The sequence below is a fragment of the Aplidium turbinatum genome, chromosome 15, assembly GCF_918807975.1.
Source record: "Aplidium turbinatum chromosome 15, kaAplTurb1.1, whole genome shotgun sequence".
In the NCBI taxonomy this organism is placed as follows: Eukaryota; Metazoa; Chordata; class Ascidiacea; order Aplousobranchia; family Polyclinidae; genus Aplidium; species Aplidium turbinatum.
In genome coordinates, this window is record NC_137486.1 from 3070769 (window position 1) to 3092136 (window position 21368).

Consider the following 21368-nt stretch of genomic DNA (forward strand, 5'->3'; position numbering starts at 1 on the left):
TTATCATTATCATTAAACATGGCTTCAAAAATGCCAATGATGGACTGGCAGCACCAGCCACTGATAGACTCTTACAATGCTTTCAAAGCGAGAATCGAACTGTTTTTTGAAGATAATGACATAACCGACCCTAATAGAAAGGCTACGAAGATCCGCATAGCCCTAGGAGATGAAGGTATGAGGCGAATACTTTCATCAGGACTGACAGCAGCACAACAGAGAGATCCAACCCACATTTGGAATCTAATTGAATCACAAATCGACGTATCAAGCAAAGTGAATTTCAGAATTCACAGACTCGAATTCTCTCAGCTTCATCAACAAAGCGATGAATCAATTACCTCATATCTATCTCACCTAAGAGAAAAAGCCAAAAGATGTGAGTTTAACGATGACGAACTAGATGAAAGATTAATCGAAATGGTCATAGTCTCAACCAAGTATGAAGAATTCAGAAAGGAACTTATGACCAAACCCAAGGGACATTCAATAGTAGAAGTTCAGCAAAGAGGTTTGCAATATGAAGCAGTAGAAGCCTCCAATGCCTCCCTGCAAAAGATGAAAAGCTCACAAATGAACAACATTGATGCAATTAGAGCAAATAGAGAATGTCAGCGTTGTGGACGGAAGCACCAAAAGAATGCCTGTCCAGCCTACGGAGCGACCTGTCATGCATGTGGGGGACGAAATCACTGGAAAAACATGTGTAAAAAGAAGTCCCAGCAGTCACGTCCAGCCCCGAAGCAAACATACCAGGGAAGAAGACCTTACGACAAGGATAAATACCCAAAGGTAAGAAATAAGCAAAATGAGTTGTTCTTAGAAGAAGAAGAAACTCCCATATTTCACCCACTTTGCATTAACGATTTAAAATCACATGTAGCTGTTTCAAAAGAAGCATTTACTACCCTATGTATTCAACATTCACAACCTAATGTTTTTGGTAAAATGCGAGTAAAAGTTGATACCGGTGCTGGAGGTAACACATTGCCAATGCGGACATTCAGGCAAATGTTTGGAAATTGTAGAGTTGACAGTATTGCAAACCCTGAACCCAGTGCTCAGCTCACAGGATATTCCGGTAACACCATACCTTGTTTAGGCTCCATACTTTTAAACCTTCAAAAGCAAGGAAGCGACACTAACATATGTCAAAAGTTCTATGTAGTTGATGTTTCAGGCCCTATAATTGTTGGTCTCCCTACAAGTCAGTTGTTAAATCTAGTCAAACTCAATATTGATGAAACGGACATGAAGATTCCTCCACAAAGTAACATCATTGGAGCAACTCGCCAAAGAATTTCCAGAATGCTTTGATGGGATTGGCTGTTTCAAGGATGAGGAAAACCTTTACTTAAAGCCTGGAGCCACCCCATTTATAGATGCTCCAAGAAAATGCGCTTTGCACCTAAAAGATAAAATAAAGACAGAATTAGACTACATGGAAAGTCAAGATGTAATCAAAAAAATAAATCATCACACAGATTGGTGCTCTTCAATGACATACGCAATAAAAAAAGATGGCAAGTTAAGAATGTGCATAGACCCAAAAAAGCTGAATGAATCACTCAAACGTTGCCCACACAAGATTCCAACTATAGAAGAAATCACACCTGCGTTTACAAACTCAAAGTTCTTTTCTAAGCTTGATGCCAAATCCGGATACTGGAGTGTCAAGCTAACAGAAGCGTCACAAGAACTAACTACATTCCGAACACCGTTTGGAAGATACTGTTTCAAAAGACTACCATTCGGACTTTGTGTAAGTCAAGACATTTTTCAAAGAAGAATGGACGAAATAATTGACCAATGCGAAGGATGTGTCGGAATATCAGATGACATTGTCATACATGGTCCCACTGAAGAGGAACACGACCGGCGACTGAGAAGATTCCTTCAGGTAGCAAGGCAGGAAGGCCTAAAGTTGAACCCGGGGAAATGCATAATAAAAGCCAGAGAAGTTGCATTCTTCGGAAGACTATACACAGACAAAGGTGTATTCCCTGACCCCGCAAAAGTCGAGGCAATAAAGAAGATGCCAAGACCACAAGACAAACAGGATGTACAACGGTTCTTAGGACTGACAACATACCTTGCAAACCATCTTCCAAACCTCTCTAAACAAGCAGAAGTTTTGAGAGATCTTCTGAAGCCACATGTTCCATTTGAATGGCACACAGAACATGACACGACCTTTAGTTTTATTAAAAACTTAGTGGCAGACAACATAGGCTTGCAGTACTACAATCCCAAGGAGGAGGTCCGCGTTGAAGTCGATGCATCTCTTAAAGGACTTGGCGCAACACTTGTCCAGAAAGACGGTCCAGTCTGTTTTGCAAGTAAGACTCTCACTACAACTCAATCAAATTATTCAAATATTGAAAGAGAATGTTTAGCAATAGTCTTTGGCATCCAACGCTTCAGTCACTACCTATATGGCAGACAGTTTACTGTGGTGACGGACCATAAGCCTCTTGAGGTGATCTTGAAAAAACCTATTCACTCTGCACCCCCTAGGCTACAACGAATGATGTTGAAGATTCAAGGTTACGACTACAACATTATGTACCGTCCTGGGAAAGATATGACATTAGCAGATACACTTTCCAGATTGCCTGACCCAGACGAACGCGAAGACATTGACTTCGACCAACACGTTGAAAGTATTGAAATTGACTTAATGCACTTTTCTCAAAAGAAGAAAATCCAGATCCAAGAAGAAACTTCAAAAGACCACATCCTAAAAGGACTGTCCGAATTGATATACCAAGGATTGCCAGAGAACATCAAATCTGTACCCCCAGAATTAAGGCAATTTTGGAGCTACAGAGAAGCACTGGGCCTCGAAAATGGTGTAATTTTTAAAGGCAAGCAGGTAATAATCCCAGAAACACTCCGAACTTGTATTCTAAATCAATTGCATCAGAGTCATCAAGGTATCGAAAAAACCAGATTGTTGGCAAAGGAAAGCGTCTACTGGCCAAAGATCTACAAAGACATAGAAATGGTGTGCAAGAACTGTACACACTGCCAGGAACTACTGCCACATCAAAGCAAGGAACCCATGATGATGCATGAAAAACCAATGCACCCATGGTCGAAATTAGGCACCGACCTATTTGAAATTAATAGCAAACATTTTCTTATAATTTGTGATTACTATAGTCGATACCCTGTTATAAAACAACTGTCATCTCTGACAGCTGATGCTATCATCACTGTAACTAAGGAAGTATTTAGTATGTTTGGTGTTCCACGTGAAATCATTTCTGACAACGGTCCACAATTTCTGAGTAAATATAATGAATTTTGTACAAAATGGGGAATCACTCACACAACTAGTTCGCCAAAATATCCCCAGTCTAATGGTTTTATCGAACGACAAATTAAATACATTAAACCGATCATGAAAAAATGTTTTAAAAGTGGAAACGATATTGATTGTGCTCTTTTAAATATTCGTGCTACCCCACTTGATAATGTTCTACCTAGTCCCGCAGAGCTCATCTTCGGTCGTCCGATCCCTACAGCATTGCCCAGCCATAGCACTGACGAAAAAGGGGAAATGTACCGCGACCAAATGACAAAATCGTCAGAAAAGCAAAAGGAGTATGCGGATAAGCGAACGAAACCATTGCCAATGCTTTATGAAGGTCAACCGGTACGAGTCATCAATCGATCAAACGAATGGCAACCCGCACAAGTCGTCGCACAAGAGGGTGAGCGATCGTACCGAGTTGCTACAGAAAACGGCAACGAGATTGTGCGTAACCGCGTGCACCTTCGCGAGCATTCCAGCAATGACGTCCTTTCCTCCGAGCCAACACAGCTCCCGGCTAATGCAAGTCCACAGCCGACCATCTCGCCACAGCCTAGAAAGACTCGCTCCGGGAGAATTGTAAAGACTCCAGTTAGATACCAATCATAAAAGCGTATTGCACGCTTCATCTTTTGTTAATCGCCTACGTTACCATGCATTTGCGTTAAGTGTAAATCAGTTATTGGCCCATGGCCGTTGTGTGTTTTTCTTTGAAGCGATGGGGATGTAGTAATATGAATTATATATTTTTATTTGTAATCAAGTGGCAACACTGCTTGCCATTATGATATATTTGCTGGTAGGCTACAGCAGTACAACTGATATCAGTACAGCAGAACTACTCAATTCTGATGTTATGTAATAAACCATTTAGTTGTTATCAGTTAGTGTTTTATGTTGTGTCTCAGTTTAAATTACTGACCATCGAAGTCAGGAATTACTACAGACAGAATGGTAAAAACCTCTCCATGAACAGCATTCACCCACTGAAGTAGGCTACGGTATCTAGGCTAAAACCGTCAACAGCCGTTGAGAGGATAATTTAGTTCCATGTACCAATTTGATTCACGACCACAAATCAATACACTTTTGCTATATCCTAAGAATTCGCGGTGGTTTCTTTAAGTTCCCGGCCTCCTTGGAAAGTTTACCGGCCCCTAAAATCTTTCCGGGCCCAGGTCCAACAGGACTCCTGGACCCCCTGTCAACGCGACTGATCGTCAATCAGCGCAACCTGCACAGACATTGCCTATTAGATAGTTTACCGTTTTCTGTCTTTTGTTCCCCGTATTGCGAGAGTTCGACATTTCGAACCGGCTTGATGTCGACTAGGTTCCCCTTTCGGAGGTCCCTTCGCACGCTATTGCACCTCGTCTTTGTTGGTTGGTCACGTAGATTATGCCCTTATAGTCCAGTCAATCCGGCTCAAAATAGGGCTTGACCCACCACTAATTGCAAATGTTTTGACCCATACATTTTCTGAAAGCTTACATCATACAGAATAACATACTAAAAATCTGCTGTGAAAAATTTAGTGGAACACCCCTTTTTAGGGGTAAAAACAAAATGGCCGCCATGTGTCCCAAAAATCTTCATTTTAACGTATCTTTTCACCTAATTCATGTAATTTAGTTCTGTAAAAGAGCTTGTTCTATATTTCTGGTACAAGGAATTTATAAACAGACACTAGAAAGTTGAAAAATGAGATAAAAATTGTCTTAATAAAATTTTACAACAAAATTAAAAAATAAAATGGCCGCCATGAGTCTCAAAAATCTTCGTTTTTCCTTATCGTTTAACCTAATTCGCACAATTTAGTTCTGTAAAAGGCCTAATTTTATCGAACAGTTAATAGTTCAAACCAAGGCATCATCATCAGAGTCAATGTCTTCCATTAGGCCTAATGACGAATTGGAACATGACCCATGACATTCACCACATGCAACTGTACATTCTAAACCAGATTTCCGGCATCAAAGTGTGGAACAGCCGGTCTTGCAGTTGCAGACAATCATTTCCAGGAACTGAGATGGAGCTGGAGGATTGTCTGTCATCACAGGCACCAAACTGCCTTCACTAAAACGCCAACCCCACTGTTCCGGTGGCACATCTGTCTCATGACCCAGCCACACCTGCACTTGATGATATTACCCTGAGACTGTGAAACCTCGCTGCTGATGACGTGGGAGGAAGAGAACATGGGTCTACTGCAGTCGTACTTCTTGCTGTCTTTCCACAGAAAATTTGATATCTTAGATCGTCAAGATTGTCATCTTGCCTTCCATTGTACATGGCAATTAGAGCCGCCTTCCCTGCTTTTACAACATCATTTGCATAAGAGAATGACATGAAAGTTGCTGCAGCTGTTCTGAAGTTTTCATCAGTTTTTAGTTTTGTAACAGCTTTCTGTTTGCCTATTCCAAATACCCTTGAAGTGGTATCACATCCCAACAGTGCATGGGCAAAGAGAAGATTATTTGACACAGTGTCTCCAACAAGTTTTCTGGTGGCTGAAATGTTCCAGCACTTTGATGGTTTTTTAGTGCCATTTTTAGATGCTGTTTGCAACCAGATGTTGTGTATGGTATTACTCTTCTTGTAATGTATTCTGAGCAAAATCAGAATGTCAGTATCACTTGCTAAAACTACAGTGTCTTTTTGCTGTGCAGATGACATCGCGGTTTCTACTATCAGGACATCTGCATCTCCTCTGGCATGGTGGACAGCACATCCTGCTCTTTCGAGTCTGTCTCCTATCATATCGATTAGTCGCTGTTTATTTTTATGGTTAGCAAGAAAGTCTTCCTTTTTGGTTTGGAGCTTCATTGTTGGATCGAAGATTACTTCAGCCCCAATCCTACCAACAGTTCTTCGGAAGTGAGCACCATCTTTTATGGAAGCCGAATCTGTGTAACCATGAAACACAACAATACAGGCTCCGTATTTGGACATCACATAATCAGTGTACATCTGCATGATTTCATCCCATGCAGCTCCTTTTGTCCAAGGAAGTTTATGGAGCAGGGCACCTTCATCTAGTACAGTAGTACATGCTGGACTAAGGGCTTAGATGGTTTTGGAGCAGACTCAATTGATGAAGACCACAAGAAGTCAGCCAAGGAGGCCTTGTTGGCTGGTCTAATGATGGACTTTGATTCAAACAAGGCTGATGGAAATTGACAAAGTTCATACTGGAATACCTCTGGTAGCTGATTCGTTGTTGTACCAGCACAGACTAAACGTTGAAATAGGAGGATGGGATCAACATTCACTTCCCTGTCCTTGACTTTGACCGATTCTTTTGCACCCATGGTGATTGGTGATGGCTTGGTGTTTCTTTCTAAAGGAATGCTCAGTCCCTTTTACTCCAGGCATTAGTGCAAGGATTTTCATACCTACATCCCATGCTGAGTCACAGTTGACACTGTTATGAGCTGCAATGCCTGTCACTATGCTTCTCAGGCTTGGTGGGCCATCCTTTCGAAATGGATTTCTCACTGTCAAGTACTGAATTAGATCTTGAAGATCTTTCATATCTCTGCTCATCCTTGCTGGGGTACTCTCTTTGTGTTGCTCACTGGTGAGAAAATTTCACCCCTGTGAACTCTTGCATAGTTTCATTTACTTGGGCGCATGCTGGTGCAGATAGAACCCAGATGAGTCGTTGTGTCTTTGTCAATCCACGATCCCCTTGTAAGTCCACCCCTTGACTTCAGGCTCCTCATTAGACATTGTTCGATTGTCAGGTCAGTCCAGAGACCAGCCCAGCATCTGTCTGTGCGACGAACAACGTGATGTCCTTCCATGAAGTGCTTGTGGACAAGAGACATCTCACTCTGAAGTTTGGACATCTTGGCTAGGTACAAGTGGATACTTTTCACATAGTGATTGTGACCTGATGCTGCCAAGTACGGAAGCATTTCATACGTGGACTGCAGATGCAATGGCCATAAGCCTAGTCGCTCTGCTTTAATGAATCTGCACAGGATTGTGACCATCGAAATGTATTGTAGCCACAGTCGTGCTGTTCTAAATTCTTTTAGGGTGTCTTTAGTTTGCTGTAGGTACTTTTTGTTCTAAGCACTGAAGCACTTCATTCTGATCTAAATCTGATGGAGACACTGCGCCTAATAGTAGTCATTTCATTAGATGTCTCAACTGAAGAATCAAGTGGTTGTCCTGTTCGTGGTCATTTGAAAAGCACCCATCGGATTCAGGAATATGAGACAAGTTGATATCTAATGCTGATGAGGTTAACAGTGCATTAAAGGGTTGCATCCACCAAAAGATGTCCTCTGACTGCGTGACTCACTGCTTTTCTGAACAGCATGTGGACCACTGAATTAGGTGCATAAACTATTTCCAAGAGTTGTTGAAGTCCAGTTCCGTTCATCAAATGTCCAATGCTGCCTAGGTAGCTCATCATGGTGTGAAATCCTCCGAGTCTTATCACAGATGGTTGAAGTTCTGGCTGACTTTCAACCATGCTAAATGCCTTTAGCCACAATGGTTGATCAAGTGTGATGACAGGACACACTTTGTATCTGGTTGCATGAGACGAAATGAATTTCAGGGTAGAATAGATGCATGAGAGATCACTGGGGTCCACGGCAATCAGGAACAAGACGGAAGTTTTGCCTTGATGTTCTCCTTGGTGGATAAGTTGCATGAAGCCAGACCATTGAGGACGTGGTACCTTAAGAACCAAAGACGATTCCCATAATAAATGTGCCATTGCGTATGGTTCTTCTACACCAGGATCATTCAAGTTTCCATACTGCATTTGATGTAAATTCTCTTTGTGTAATTCTCTCCACATGTACAAACTGACCAACAACAATGTTCAAATTTTCTCCTCTCTATGCACTTGCTTTCACAATTCCGTCAACACCTTTCGCTGTCAAAGTCACAGCTGCATCACATTCCAGTATAGAATTCGAGCAAAAAACACCTTCATTCATAATGTAGAGATATCAATAAAATCCAACACACTTACAAGAAGGATATACAGTCTTTCCCAGATCATCAGATATAGAGAATGAGGTCTGTTGCAGAACTAAATTTTTCAGGCAAAGCAGCGCTATTATCACGATAGTTACGTCAATACAAACGGTAATGTTTGTGAAATATTGATTTGCAAGTTGAAGAAACATGAATATCATCAAACTAGCAAACTTTTTAAGGGTTTATGTTCGATTTACAGTGAGTTATTAACATAGGTCTTTTGCAGAACTAAATTAGATGAAAAGATATGAAAAAATTAAAGATTTTTGGGACTTGTGGAGGCCATTTTATTTTTAAATTGTTATAAATTGTAAAATGACACGTTTTTGTCTCGTATTGCAACTTTCCAATGTCTTTTTGGATTCCTGTACCAGAAATATAGAATGAGCTCTTTTACAGACCTAAATTATATGAATTAGGTGAAAAAATATGGAAAAATGAAGATTTTTAGGACACATGGCGGCCATTTTGTTTTTACCCCTAAAAAGGGGGTTCCACTAAATTTTTCGTGGCAGATTTTTAGTATGTTATTCTGTATGATGTAAGCTTTCAGAAAATGTATGGGTCGAAACATTTGCAATTAGTGGTGGGTCAAACCCTATTTTGACTGGACTATTACACTTTTAAGCCAAGAGTCCTCTTCCATTCGTTGTTCATTGCGGTACCAACGGAGTCTCCTCCAGCGCACGAACTTTTTTACTTGGTGGATGTCAAACCTTCTCAATTTTTCACTATCTGTCCGTCGCTTAGTCACTGTGACATAACAAAGCCACAACAAATAGAAGAGTGCCACAGAAGGAATTTTTGAACATGAAAAATTATAGTTTATGACAAAACACTGCCCTTAATAATGTTAGAAAAACAACCGTGCATGAATATTTCATCTGCAGCAATGATCTTAGTTATCCATTCGAAGACAGATAAAAAATGAATATGAGACATTGCTCGCGGCACTTTGGGATATTGTAAACGGTACCCTGGTTGGGAACCACTGGGCTACATTATGTGTCTTCACCAAGTGTACTGTTTTAATTGTGTAATTCTTACGAAATGCTATTATCGGTTACTGTCCTATAGTGACCTTTAATTGCGAAATCTTTATTATATCATATACTTCTAGAAGAATCTGCATACGTACAGGACTAGAAGGTTCACCGACTTAATCGAGCAATTTGTCAGGTAGTGGGTTGTTATGACGTCACAAACATGTTTACGTATAGTAAAACTTGACCAGAACAATGAGTTCTTATGACGTAATAGTATTGTAATTTCTCAAAGTCACTAGTCAAAACAATCCGACTATAAATAATGACGTAATTTACGTAATTGATTTACGTAATCATTTATTTACGTACATTTATTTATTTACGTAATTTAGTTACATTTATTTACGTAATTGATTTACGTAATTAATTTACGTAATCAAGTACATTGAAATAGAATATAAGAGTTACATGTGTTGGAATCTATTGCTGTTCACAGTTGTTTGTGATTATTTGTTGGAAGTGCTGAACCATTCGTTGAAGTCCATCAAGAATTTTCATTTATCATCTCACAAGTAGATTATTCGACCATTTATTTGACTGATTTTTGTCTATGACTCTATGGTATCCCAATAAACTTCGTCATCAAATTTTTTCTAAGTCTCTTTCCTGGTAAGAGATAGAAGGAAGCGTGACAATGATCTAATTTTTCAATCCATGCAACGTGGCTAAAATCACTTGCTTTTTAAATGATTTTTTTATGTATGTGTTAAATTACGGTGTGATTAGTCTAACCCACTACATTTTCATTTATTTTATTGCTCAGATAAGAGATTCGGTGCCTTTCAACAACATTTAAAATTTCTGGGTTCATTTTTTTATGTCCAGGTTTCACATCCAGAGATCCAATCAATGTCCTATAGATCTAATTATCCAGCAACCTGCTTGTGAGCAGTATCGTTTCTTATTCGTTATTTCCTTCATCTTCCGGTGAATTTATTTACTATGTTTGACTTTGAAAATTTAAATTTATTGAGATTGAGCATTCATGCTGGTTTCTTTATTTTCATCTTGCATCTTATTGTCTAAACATCTCAAAAAGTAAACACAAAAGAACGTTGCTTAAGTACACAAAAACAATTTTAAAATCCAAACAAAACATCCAAACCTTTATCTCCTCCAAATAATCTTCCATATTTTGCGATGCAAATCTTTCCATCTGGATTTATGTTCAACGTTCTATTGAGTTTAATAAAATCTTCAATTGTTCCGTAATTAACGTAAATCAAGTCACCCTGTTGAAATTGAAAAATAATTATATTAAACTTGCTGCACTGTCTGGTGCGGTGGGATGACGCAGCGGGTGAGGCGCTCGCTTTCCAATCACGCAATCCTGGTTCGACTCCCGGCTTATGCTGGTTGTTGAAATACACCGCTCACCTCTACCCAGGGTGAAATAAATAGGGTGGGCGTAATTGCTGAAGTAGGCTAAAGGCGCCGAGAGAAAGGAACTGGCCACCCTACTTTCGTTAGTGCCGAAGGCTTAGTATAATGAGAGCCTTATTTTCTCATCCCCCGATGATTGCATTCAAGTATGGCCCTCACCTTTTTTTACTGTCTGGTGAACATACTGCACATTGAGTTAAGGTAATAAATGTTGAGAAAATGGCAAGTTATCTCGGAAGATAAAATCAATCAAATGAATATGTAAATAAAAACATAACATTATGGCTTGGCTTTGCAGCAGAAGATAAAATCAGTTATTGCTTTAGTTAAAAATGTTTAGGCCGCAGCCCGCAAGAGAAACATTTCGTCAATTAGAATATTCAGCGAATATTTTTGTCGGCCGGTTCCATTCCAACATCTACAAGTGGGGTTTGGCTTCCTCATCGGGTTGCTAATGCGGCGCGGAGGAACAATCTGCCGACCATGCCATTCTTCAATGTCCATTTACAAGACACCAAATTGAATGCATGGTATAGTAGCACTGGACGAAGCTACACTCACCTAGCTTTGCACTACCTGCCCTGAAGTTGGAACAATCTGGTTTCATACGAAAAAAGAAGAATAAAATTTAGTATTTAGAAATAAGATAGTTCCAAACACAATACACCATTACTTCACCTCCAGCTCTCCAGCCGGTGAATAAGCGTTAAAAGGGTCCACAACATCCGGATCGTTTTGTTCCGGATCTACAACAAGCTCTTTCCTCTGGGAAACATCGGTTTCCGTTCCATCCTCGTTTAAAATAGCGACATAATTGGAATCGTTTTGCTTTGGATAAGAGAGGAGTACGTCATAAGGATAGACAGAAACTGCATCAAGTCCAGAATCTTTCCATCTTTGTTTGATGAAATTGACCAATTCAACTTCATCAACGGATCTCCCAGCAATGTGAGGTTTTTTCGTTAATTCTCTAAATAAAACTGAGTGATAGATAGTTTTAGATATTTTTTTTCAAATACCAATAGGCTTTGGTAATGGATTAGTATAAAGAAGTATGCTACTATCACAATAAGTGATCTGGCTCAAAATCAGCGATATAGTCTCTGCAAGAATCAAAGGTAACTGCATCAAAAGGTGTTGAACAGATCACCTGATGTGGTAGAAAGGCAAGGTGCGAAAAGCACCTTTTTGATGCAGTTACCTTTGATTCTCGCAAAGCTTATATCGCTGAGTTTGAGATAGTCAGAAGTACTGTACAGTTTTTGTTTTTTCCTGTATAGTTATAATAAACCATTGTATTTTATTCAGATGTAGTTAAATTGTATACATGTTATTCCTGAAGAAAACATCTTGTGATGTCGAAAACGTTCGATATTTAACTTGTTGCATAGTTTTGTGTTTCTGTAAATGTAATAAACTTGATAACGTTGGTCGGCTTCGTATGCCTATGGTTCAATTTTTCAATCATTACAAATTTAAGAATGACCAGAAATGTCTTTAAGTTTCCAATCACAATTTACAAAAAATAGCCCTAGTTCTTTTTCTGTCTAAAGCAGTCGCTCATATTTTACTTTTAAATATGTACAGCATTAACCCATTAAAAGCCGCCACAAGTTCCCATTGCTTTTTTTAGGAAATATTTCAGCCACAAAGTTGTAAAGCCATAACTTTTTAATTAGTTTAAAAAAATTTGATGGTTTTTGCTTTTTTAATGCATTTTTTTGTTTGCCTTTTAAAAGGACACCGGCCACATAGTCAAATGTAAATCTCGCCATACCTTAACATAAGAAGGTGTTTGTTTCGGTAGAAATTTGTCAGATCTTTCTTGAAGGACGCTTCAAAGTTATTGTATGAACATATTATATTCACGGTAACCATTGGCGTAGCTAGTGGGAGGGTGACCCCCCCAGTAGGCAGTCTCCCCCCCCCCTGTCGGCTTGTGGCGGCAGAATATTTTTAAACGTAAACGAAAAAGCATAGTAAAAATCTTTTTTGAAACGGATTTGGCTCGAATTTTATTTTGCTGATTCCCACTTCACGCGTTCAGGGGTGCAAAATCATGGTCCGCTGCGGGCAGCACAAACCATAGCTATACGCCACTGACAGTCGTCGGCTCCAGCTCGTGACCGAGCATTGGTTTCGTCATCAAATCGAATTTGGTTTGGATGGTGATGTCATATATGGCTTTGGAGGCCAGTCTATGATGGAAAAGAAGTGGGCAAAAGTCACATTGTATGGAGGGTATGGATTGTATGGAGGGAGGGACGTGTAGTTTTAGCTTTTCTAGATCTAGTGTTCGTTTTTCTTGGGCTTTTTGTATCTTTTTTTTTCGAAAATTTCCGTGCCTTCCTTAGATCTTTTTCTCCAGAGTAATTTGTCACTAGCAAGGTTTTTCCATGAATCCAGATCAATGTTTGCATGGTTGAGGGAGACTTTCAGCTGATCTTTGTATCTCATTTTTGGTCTTCTGGGGGGGCTTTTACCTGTCTCTAGCTGTCCCTCCTCGTTGTCCCTTCTCATGACATGTCCTGGCCAGCGAAAGCAGTGTTGCAATATGGTGGCTTTTGAACTGGGCAACCTAGCGCGATAAAGGATTGCATCTTTGGTGAGACAATCTTCTCAACGAGTGCCTAGCATTTGATTCAGTTTCTTCTGCTGCAAATTTTCAAGACGTTTGATGTCACGGCGGTATAGCCTAATGTCCAGGTTTCACAAGCATAGAGAAGGGTGGATAGAACGACTGCCCGGAGGACCATAATTTTTGTGCGAATAGATATAGCATGGTTGTTGAAAACACGATGGTTAAGTCTTCCATAGGCATAATGTGCTGCTTTTACACGATGTTGAATATTCTTTGACAGTGTTACAAACAGCCAAAAAAATGTTGCCATGTGGCCGGTGTCCTTTTAAAAGGCAACAATAAACATAAAGCAAAATAAACAAATAAAAGAAGCATAACTTTACACAAATTAGAGTGTAGTAGGAAGCACAATACTATAGAGTGTCAAACTATGAAGAGACATAATTCATATCTATTACTGATAGGCAATAAAACATGCATGTACCTCATCACTTCACGTCATCCGGCTCTTCTCATTTTTCAACAATTTTCAAACTTTCACAAAATTCAGAAAAAGTACGTTGTTCGCAAATATTTATCAACACCTTCCAAAACAGACCCTAAACAACTACTAGCAAGTCCAAAATGATTCAATCAAAATAAGATGATGCAATACTGATGCATTCAAAACGATGTCCTTTTAAAAGGACACTGGCCATGAATGGGTTAATTTTACGAAACGATGTTCTTTTGACGGTTCTGTTTTGAATACTTTTATTTATAGACAAACAAAACAAAGTAACTTTAGCGGGTTTAACATAATATATTACACACAAAAATATAACATAATAACTTAAAAGTTTTCGACACGTACGTGTGTCCTTATCAGGAATTACTTAAATCTGCAATATTAACATAAAATGAAAAATTGTAAGATAAATTTGACTTTGCACAATAACTGTAACAACACTCCGGACTGAAAAGCACAAACTGAGCAAGTGATACAAGAATGATTACGAGTAAATTATTCGGCGTGAAACGGATTGCATGATGTGTAAACTACAAGCATGTGACAAACAATTAGAACACGCACAAAAGGAACGATGAGCCACAGGCGACCTTTTTTATTTATAGTCTCACAAAAACCACGCAGTTACGCCTTCAAACTTGGTTTTGTGAGTTGTGCGCTATCCAGATGGAATTAATTCTTTGTTATGTTTAAAATTTTCGAATTGTTTCAATTTCATTAACTTTTGCCTCTTTATATTAGCTTTGCTAATTTGATTTTATTAGATATTGCACTATATTTATACTTCTTAAACACATAACAGCAAAATATAAAAATGAGAACACAGCATAAATTACTTCTTACTCAAAACTATTAAACTGAGTGTTGTATTATGAGAAAAGAAATATTTATCGTATTGTAGTGTCGGTCTTAAAATTATCAAGTTGTGTCTTTGTGTCACCTCAAATTGTCTTTAATGTTTTCCGCCGACATTTCTTCCATGAGCTTGGCTGATATGGAGGTATCTTCTGTCGCCATAACAAGACCAGCATTGTTAGGATGACTAAAGTATCCAATTATCACTCCAATTCCTATTCCGACACAGGATAAAACTAAACTTAGGATTACTATTCGGGTAGTTGACCACATGTTGCAGGTGGGTCCTAATTTGCGCCTGCTTTGCAAGATGTTAAGTTTTCGGTTATTTCAAGGCTCTGTATTTATTTGAAATGCTAGTATCGAAATTTGCTTGAAACCGTTGCACTAAAACATCATACATTTGTCTCCCACCAAGCTGTATATATATATGTTGACTTGTTATATTGCTTTGAAGCAGTTCAAGATATTATTTTGGCTTATCAATTAAGCGCCCATTTTGAAAGCACTACTTAACTCAAACGATGAAAAAAGTAATTAATAACTGTTACTCAATAAAACCATGTTTTTTGTTACAAATAAAATCTTATTTACAACAGCCAACCCAGCCGTGTATTCTTTAGATATGATCTTTGACCTCACGACTTGTGCAACTAAACTTCATAAAAAATGTTTTCGGTTTTGTCAAATCACATCAACCGCATCATCAAGTGGTGAGAACGTCTGCTAAGCGCTCAAAGAATCATCGTCTTGACATTATTCCAAAGCACTTAAACCAACTTAAGATAGCAACTTAAGCACTTATAAGCAACTTAACATACTCAAGCTTAAAGATTTGTACGAACACGAAATTGCTAAGTTCATGTTTAAATTTGATACGAATGTATTGCCTCTACCTTTCGCACACTACTTTGAAAAAACCAAACTCATGTATAATGCACTTCTTACTAGACACTCTACCAATGACTGTTATTTTGTCCCACGTTACGCCTCATCCCGACTCCAGTGCAGCATTAAATATGCCGGAGTGAAAGTCTGGAACTCCTTACCAACGAGCATGCGTAAATTGTCATTTTATACTTTTAAAAAGCAACACAAATATTCACTCATCGCCAAATATTAGCACGACTAATTTTGTACTACCTTCATGTTACCGATTGGCTACTTTGGCTACTAAATATAATTCTCTGTGCAAGACTATCATCTAACACCTTGTCTCAATTTTCGTTATTGAATTATTCATTGTGTTCTCTATCCTATGTCGCTTATTCGTAGTGATCTTTTAGATTACGTAACTAACTGTTATCGCAATTCTAGATCTTCTATTAGAATCTGGGGTATCTGCTTGACTTGAAGACCCATGGTCTCTTCGCAGATTCCCGTTGCTGGGAATTCCTTTTTTATTGCTGTATTTGTTGTACTATATTTACCTACAACAAAATAAATCAATCAATCAAAAAGCACGTGGCTGTATCTCGGCACTCGATGACATGCTGAAATAATGAAAGCTGACTCCATTATGAAACATCCCTCGTGTCTCGTGGCTGCTTTCACCTCTCTGTTGTGCTACACATTATATTTCTATCGCAGTGTACTGTGAGTTGTCGCAATCGACGCAAAATAATTTTTATGTTAATTTTAATCGATAAGTGAAGTAGCTAACCACTGAGCCCTCCTATTTCGAATAATTAACTCCACTCCCAATGCAACATTGCATCTCAACTTGGTTTTCCTTATATCTCTGCTATGTATATTTTTTTAAATTTTGTGATATTATTAAGTTATTACTATTAATATCACTATAATCATATAATCTTTAAATATTGTATATTGTATGATAACAATATAATATTGTATGAAACACAGTAGGCTATGCAGTAATATATAGGAATAAGTTGCTCATAAAAAGTACAACAAACAGTGAATTGTCATATATGACGACGTAGGCTACTACTACAGTATGTATGTTTGACACAGGGCTTTAGTTTTAACTAACAAGAACAGACAATGGATGGTTATGCGTTTTGTTTTTCTCCAGTTGATCTTGCGTGTGTATGCATTGATCCATTGCCCATTGGAAGAAAAACTAATTTTCTAATTACTAGTATAGATAAGTTGAAAAAAAAATAAATATTATGTGTTCAATCGTGAAAATCAGAGAAAGCAACATGAGAATGGGTTCCCAAACTATTGCTTCACGACTAATCTACTGTAAGTCCAGACGTTTTTCTAAAATCTGTTTATAGAGCCCTTTGTCATGCAATCCTGTCAGCAAACGTGCGGCACAGTCAAGTGAGGAAAAAAATTAATTGTCTATTCATAAGTTGCTAGATTTAAGTTGCACATGGCAACATTTTCAAGGGGGCTTCCTTGTTCTTGAAGCTTCATAGGTTATTAAACTTATATAATAATCCTCTACAGTGATCTCTATGCTGCCGACATTACATGAATGTCACTCTGCTGCATCTGCTTTCCTTGCATTGGTTTAAACTAACAATGAAATGTTTGTTTTATGCAAACCGTTCATTTGCTTTGTAAACAAGAAGGCCACTAGTGCATTAGTGAAGAATGGCAGAAGTAAAAATCTGATTTCATTTTGGCCAACGCAAAGTGCATTAAAATATAAGCAGGTTGTTTGCCAAGAATTTTAAGAGATTGCTTAAGAATGGCGCTGATGGCATCGACGCGGTGAAAAGTATTGACTTTAGGGGTGTCACGGAATGTCACTTTTTCACTTTTTTTGTTACGACAAGATACCAATAAACATCGAAGTTACGTTGTTTGTTGGCTTTTCTAACTACAAACTGCTTTTAATTTACTCAATTTTTATAATTATATCACAATGCAATAAAATTTATAATGAATATCATAAAACTTAACAAGGATGAAAGACCAGACCTGCGCATCCGATAAGTTATTGCCGCAGTTGTTAAAGCAAGTATAACGACATTTTTATATATTTTATGTATTTACTTTCATGGGATCGTGTCACTTCATAAGTAGCCGTGGTAACAATTTGGAAGTCATAATATTACAGTATAATGTTGCAATAAAAATGATCTTGAGAAAAATTTGAAATAAATGGTCGGGAAAGACCAAAAGGTCACTAAAGTCAGCTGCCACCCAAACATACAAACAAATTACTAAATGGTAAGAACATAATACTTAATAATAAAAACAATGAAAACTATTAATAATACAAAAAGTGCTCAATGCTAAGCAAAAAGCAAAGCAGAGCGAATTAAATCAAATATAGTTATTATTGTCTGAATCCCAGCCTGTTTCACCTACACGGATCATCAGAAATAAGAACTTCGGATGATCCGTTAGGTGAAACAGGCTGTTAAGGATTCAGAGAGTAATAACTATATTTGATTCAATACTTAATAATAATATAATGATGGTACAGACGTTTGTGACTTGGTTGGTTTGTTTCTTTTGAACGAGCTTTCTGCTATTAACTGTTGACAGGAAGATGCTTGAGTTGTATCGTGATGATGGTCTGGCTATTTTGCGTAAATTATCTGGCCCAAAAGTTGATCGTTTGCGAAAAAATGTGATTCAATCATTTAAACAACATGGCTTAAATATTGCAAGTATTACTGTTGAAACGGATCTAATTGAAACTGATGTAAGTAACGTAATCTGGTCATGTCTGTGCTTCGATCCCGCTTCGATCGGTTTTAGTCTATGACCTGGCTATGTTTTATTGTGTTCTTCTCGCGTTGTCAATTATTTTGTACTCGGGCGCTGTTGATCAAAGTAAAACAGTTCGTCATACTTACGAATATAATCAATTGTTATATTCGAATGCTATTAGCTAAACATTTCCTTACAAACGATTGCATTGTGGAAACAACGTCACAATTAAGCAGCAATCGACGGCACACGTCATTGTGGGGGGATTTCAAGACAATATAATTTTGTAGTTTTATTGCACAATGCATCAGGCATCTTAATGTTACATTCATTTCAACAAACTTCATTAGATCTTATTTGGTTCCCCATTGAAGTCTATTCTGCTGACAATTGCTTATTGTACACTTTCATTAGAAGAAGAGGTCACCACCCGTTTTGAGAAAGACCAGGAGACTGTGAAAAGATGCTCTCAAGCCGGATAACAATTTTGTTTAACCGTCTTCCACTTGTGATGGTGATGAAACAAAGTGGGTGTGATTTATTCGGCTGTTAACAAGAATTGACACATCTACTGTTGTGCAAAGTAAAGTTGTACCTCGTGTTATTGTGGGTATTTAATTTTTTGCAACTTGCAGTCTTTTTCGTTGCATTATTGCTTTCTAGAGTGTTGTGGAGTTCGCCACCCAAGAAGATTTTGTTTAATTTTATTTCGTAGTTTTTGCTTCACTTTGCCTTTTTGGCTATTTCAGAGAAGCCAATATTGAACTGTTATTTTCTAATGTAATCGCACTGCTTCGGTCAGACTGCAATTGTCATTGTAAACAATGTTCCTTGGTTTCTTCATATAGCCATCCAAACAAAGGCGTAGAGCAGTGGTTCTCAACCTTTTTGTCTTGGTGGACCCCTTTTGGTGCCTTCGAAGCGGTCGCGGACCCCTAAAAAATTCTATTTGAAATTTTGCTATATCGCGTCTCCTTATGTAATCATATGTTAGGCCTACATAAGCTTCGAAGCAACACACTTAGAAGAATTTGCTCTATTCGCAACGTAATTGATGAGATTGACGAAATTATGTTATGACTTATGAACTATATGTTGGCACACAGGATCAAACATCAGTAATTTATATGCTCATTTGATGTTTTTCTACAAATTTTATCTAAAGTTAATAGAATACTTGCGACCGTTACAAAGAAATTTTTATGTGTAATCAATATTAGTTCGTTATAATCGCAGTCATTGCAAAACTGTGAGTGGTGATAGACTGCTGACTAACGTTTGCATTTCTAAGTTAATCATTGATTAACAACCTGATGTATCAAAAGAATCAAGTTGAACATAGCCTTATATTTTTAGTTAAAAAACCAAACCTTTGTGCCACGTCCTTTGAAATTTCAAACGATGCACCAGTGCGTTGCGACTTACAGTTTGAGAATCACTGTAGGTTAATACATAAACAAAGCACAAACAATTTTTAAATTTCGTAATTTATCAATAATGCTGAAAACTCGGAAACATTCGCGGACCCCCTGAAATCGCTTCACGGACCCCTTGGGGTCCGCGGACCCCCGGTTGAGAACCACTGGCGTAGAGCATAAACATAAATTAAATGCTTCAGGAAACACTTCTATTGAAAACTAACGTCACAGGAAATTGAAAACCATTTTAGTCGTATTACGCACAGTAAAAGTTACTGACTCAAACGACTATAGTCGGGATAAGCACTTAAAGGGTTTTAATGTTTTAGAAATAGCTATTTTCAGCAAGTTGTAATAGGTGAGGGAAGACAGCAAACTTATACATTTTACACGGCGTTAACTTTTAAAGGGATTTTGATTCAGTATATATATCACATTGCTTTTTGCTGAGTTCGACGTGCAGGGCGGAGAAACTTTGGGGACCAGACCCGGCCTGCACCCTCCAGTCATAATTTGGTGGCCCCTGATTAGAAAAACAAAGCTTTGAAACTTGGTTTTCAGTTTAGCATTAACAAATTTAGAGGTTCATGTCATACCTTTGTTATTATTATGTCATCTTAAAGGCTTTTAATATTGCTACCTCGCAATGTTACATAGAAAATTATAGTGTAACACAAAAATGACAAAATCAATCACTTTTGCTTAGACATGTTGATTTTAAAGGCGGCTACAAAAAGAAGGTTTCCCTTTTTCATACACGTAGCCTCATCCTTGCTTGCAAGCGTCATTTAAGTTGCTGTCAATCAAGCTACTAGCAGGATTACACAGTCACCTTTGACCTGGACATGAATCTAAAATTGCCTTCTGTCTGATCCATTCCATGTGAAAGTTGATTGGTATTTTATGGATTCGTGGCTTCATTATCGGGTTTGATTCGATCGTCGAGTCGGAGGGCGCGATATTTCAAGTCGTTGCCTTTATGTTGTGTGATTTGAAATTAATAAGCCTTACGGGAGATGTGAAAGAATATTGACGATTTCAAGTGAAGCAATTTCTCTCGACAAGCCAATACACATTACACACATGACGTTTATGCAATATTGGCACCACATTGCAAATTGATTATAGTTTTGAAGTTTTTTTACAAGCGGTTGGCCACATCGGCTGTATGTCATTGTCGCTATAACAGCAATGACTTTTGAAAGTATATTTACAGGAAATCATAGTTACAGTAGAATGTTAAAAGAAACTCTAACGTTATTGCACCATATTCTACTGTATTTACACGCAATATACTAAAGTATTCTTGTTACTTGGGTGAAAAAGAAATTCGTGAAATCTATTTTCATAACTCTAAAGTCTAAACAATGAGCTGTTTGAATATTTTTAAACCCAAGCTACATGCAAGAGGAATATTCTTCCGTGGATCACAAAAGATACATTAGAAATCTTAAAATTTTGTTTCTTGTAAAGTATTGTCTCGGGTAAAAGCTGTTCAACAAAACAGTGTCACAGAGCCACTGTAGGGCACATCGTGGTGAAGTGTAGGAGGTTATTTCCAACAATATCCTCCGTTGCGTCTATATTGTGACATTAATTCAAGCGAAATAAAACA

At 38.0% G+C, this 21368-nt stretch overlaps 1 protein-coding gene across 1 annotated transcript in view; it reads right to left on the reverse strand.

Moving 5' to 3' along the window:
* Positions 1 to 14969, reverse strand: part of LOC145784229 (glutamate carboxypeptidase 2-like) — a 28693-nt gene extending 13724 nt beyond the window's left edge. The window contains exons 1-3 of the mRNA XM_082596012.1: positions 14782 to 14969; positions 11431 to 11722; positions 10475 to 10601 (exon numbers count right to left, since the gene is read on the reverse strand). Of these exons, the coding sequence (XP_082452138.1) occupies positions 10475 to 10601; positions 11431 to 11722; positions 14782 to 14969 (607 nt within the window). The remainder of the gene's footprint in view (positions 1 to 10474; positions 10602 to 11430; positions 11723 to 14781) is intronic.
* Positions 14970 to 21368: the final 6399 nt, after the last annotated feature.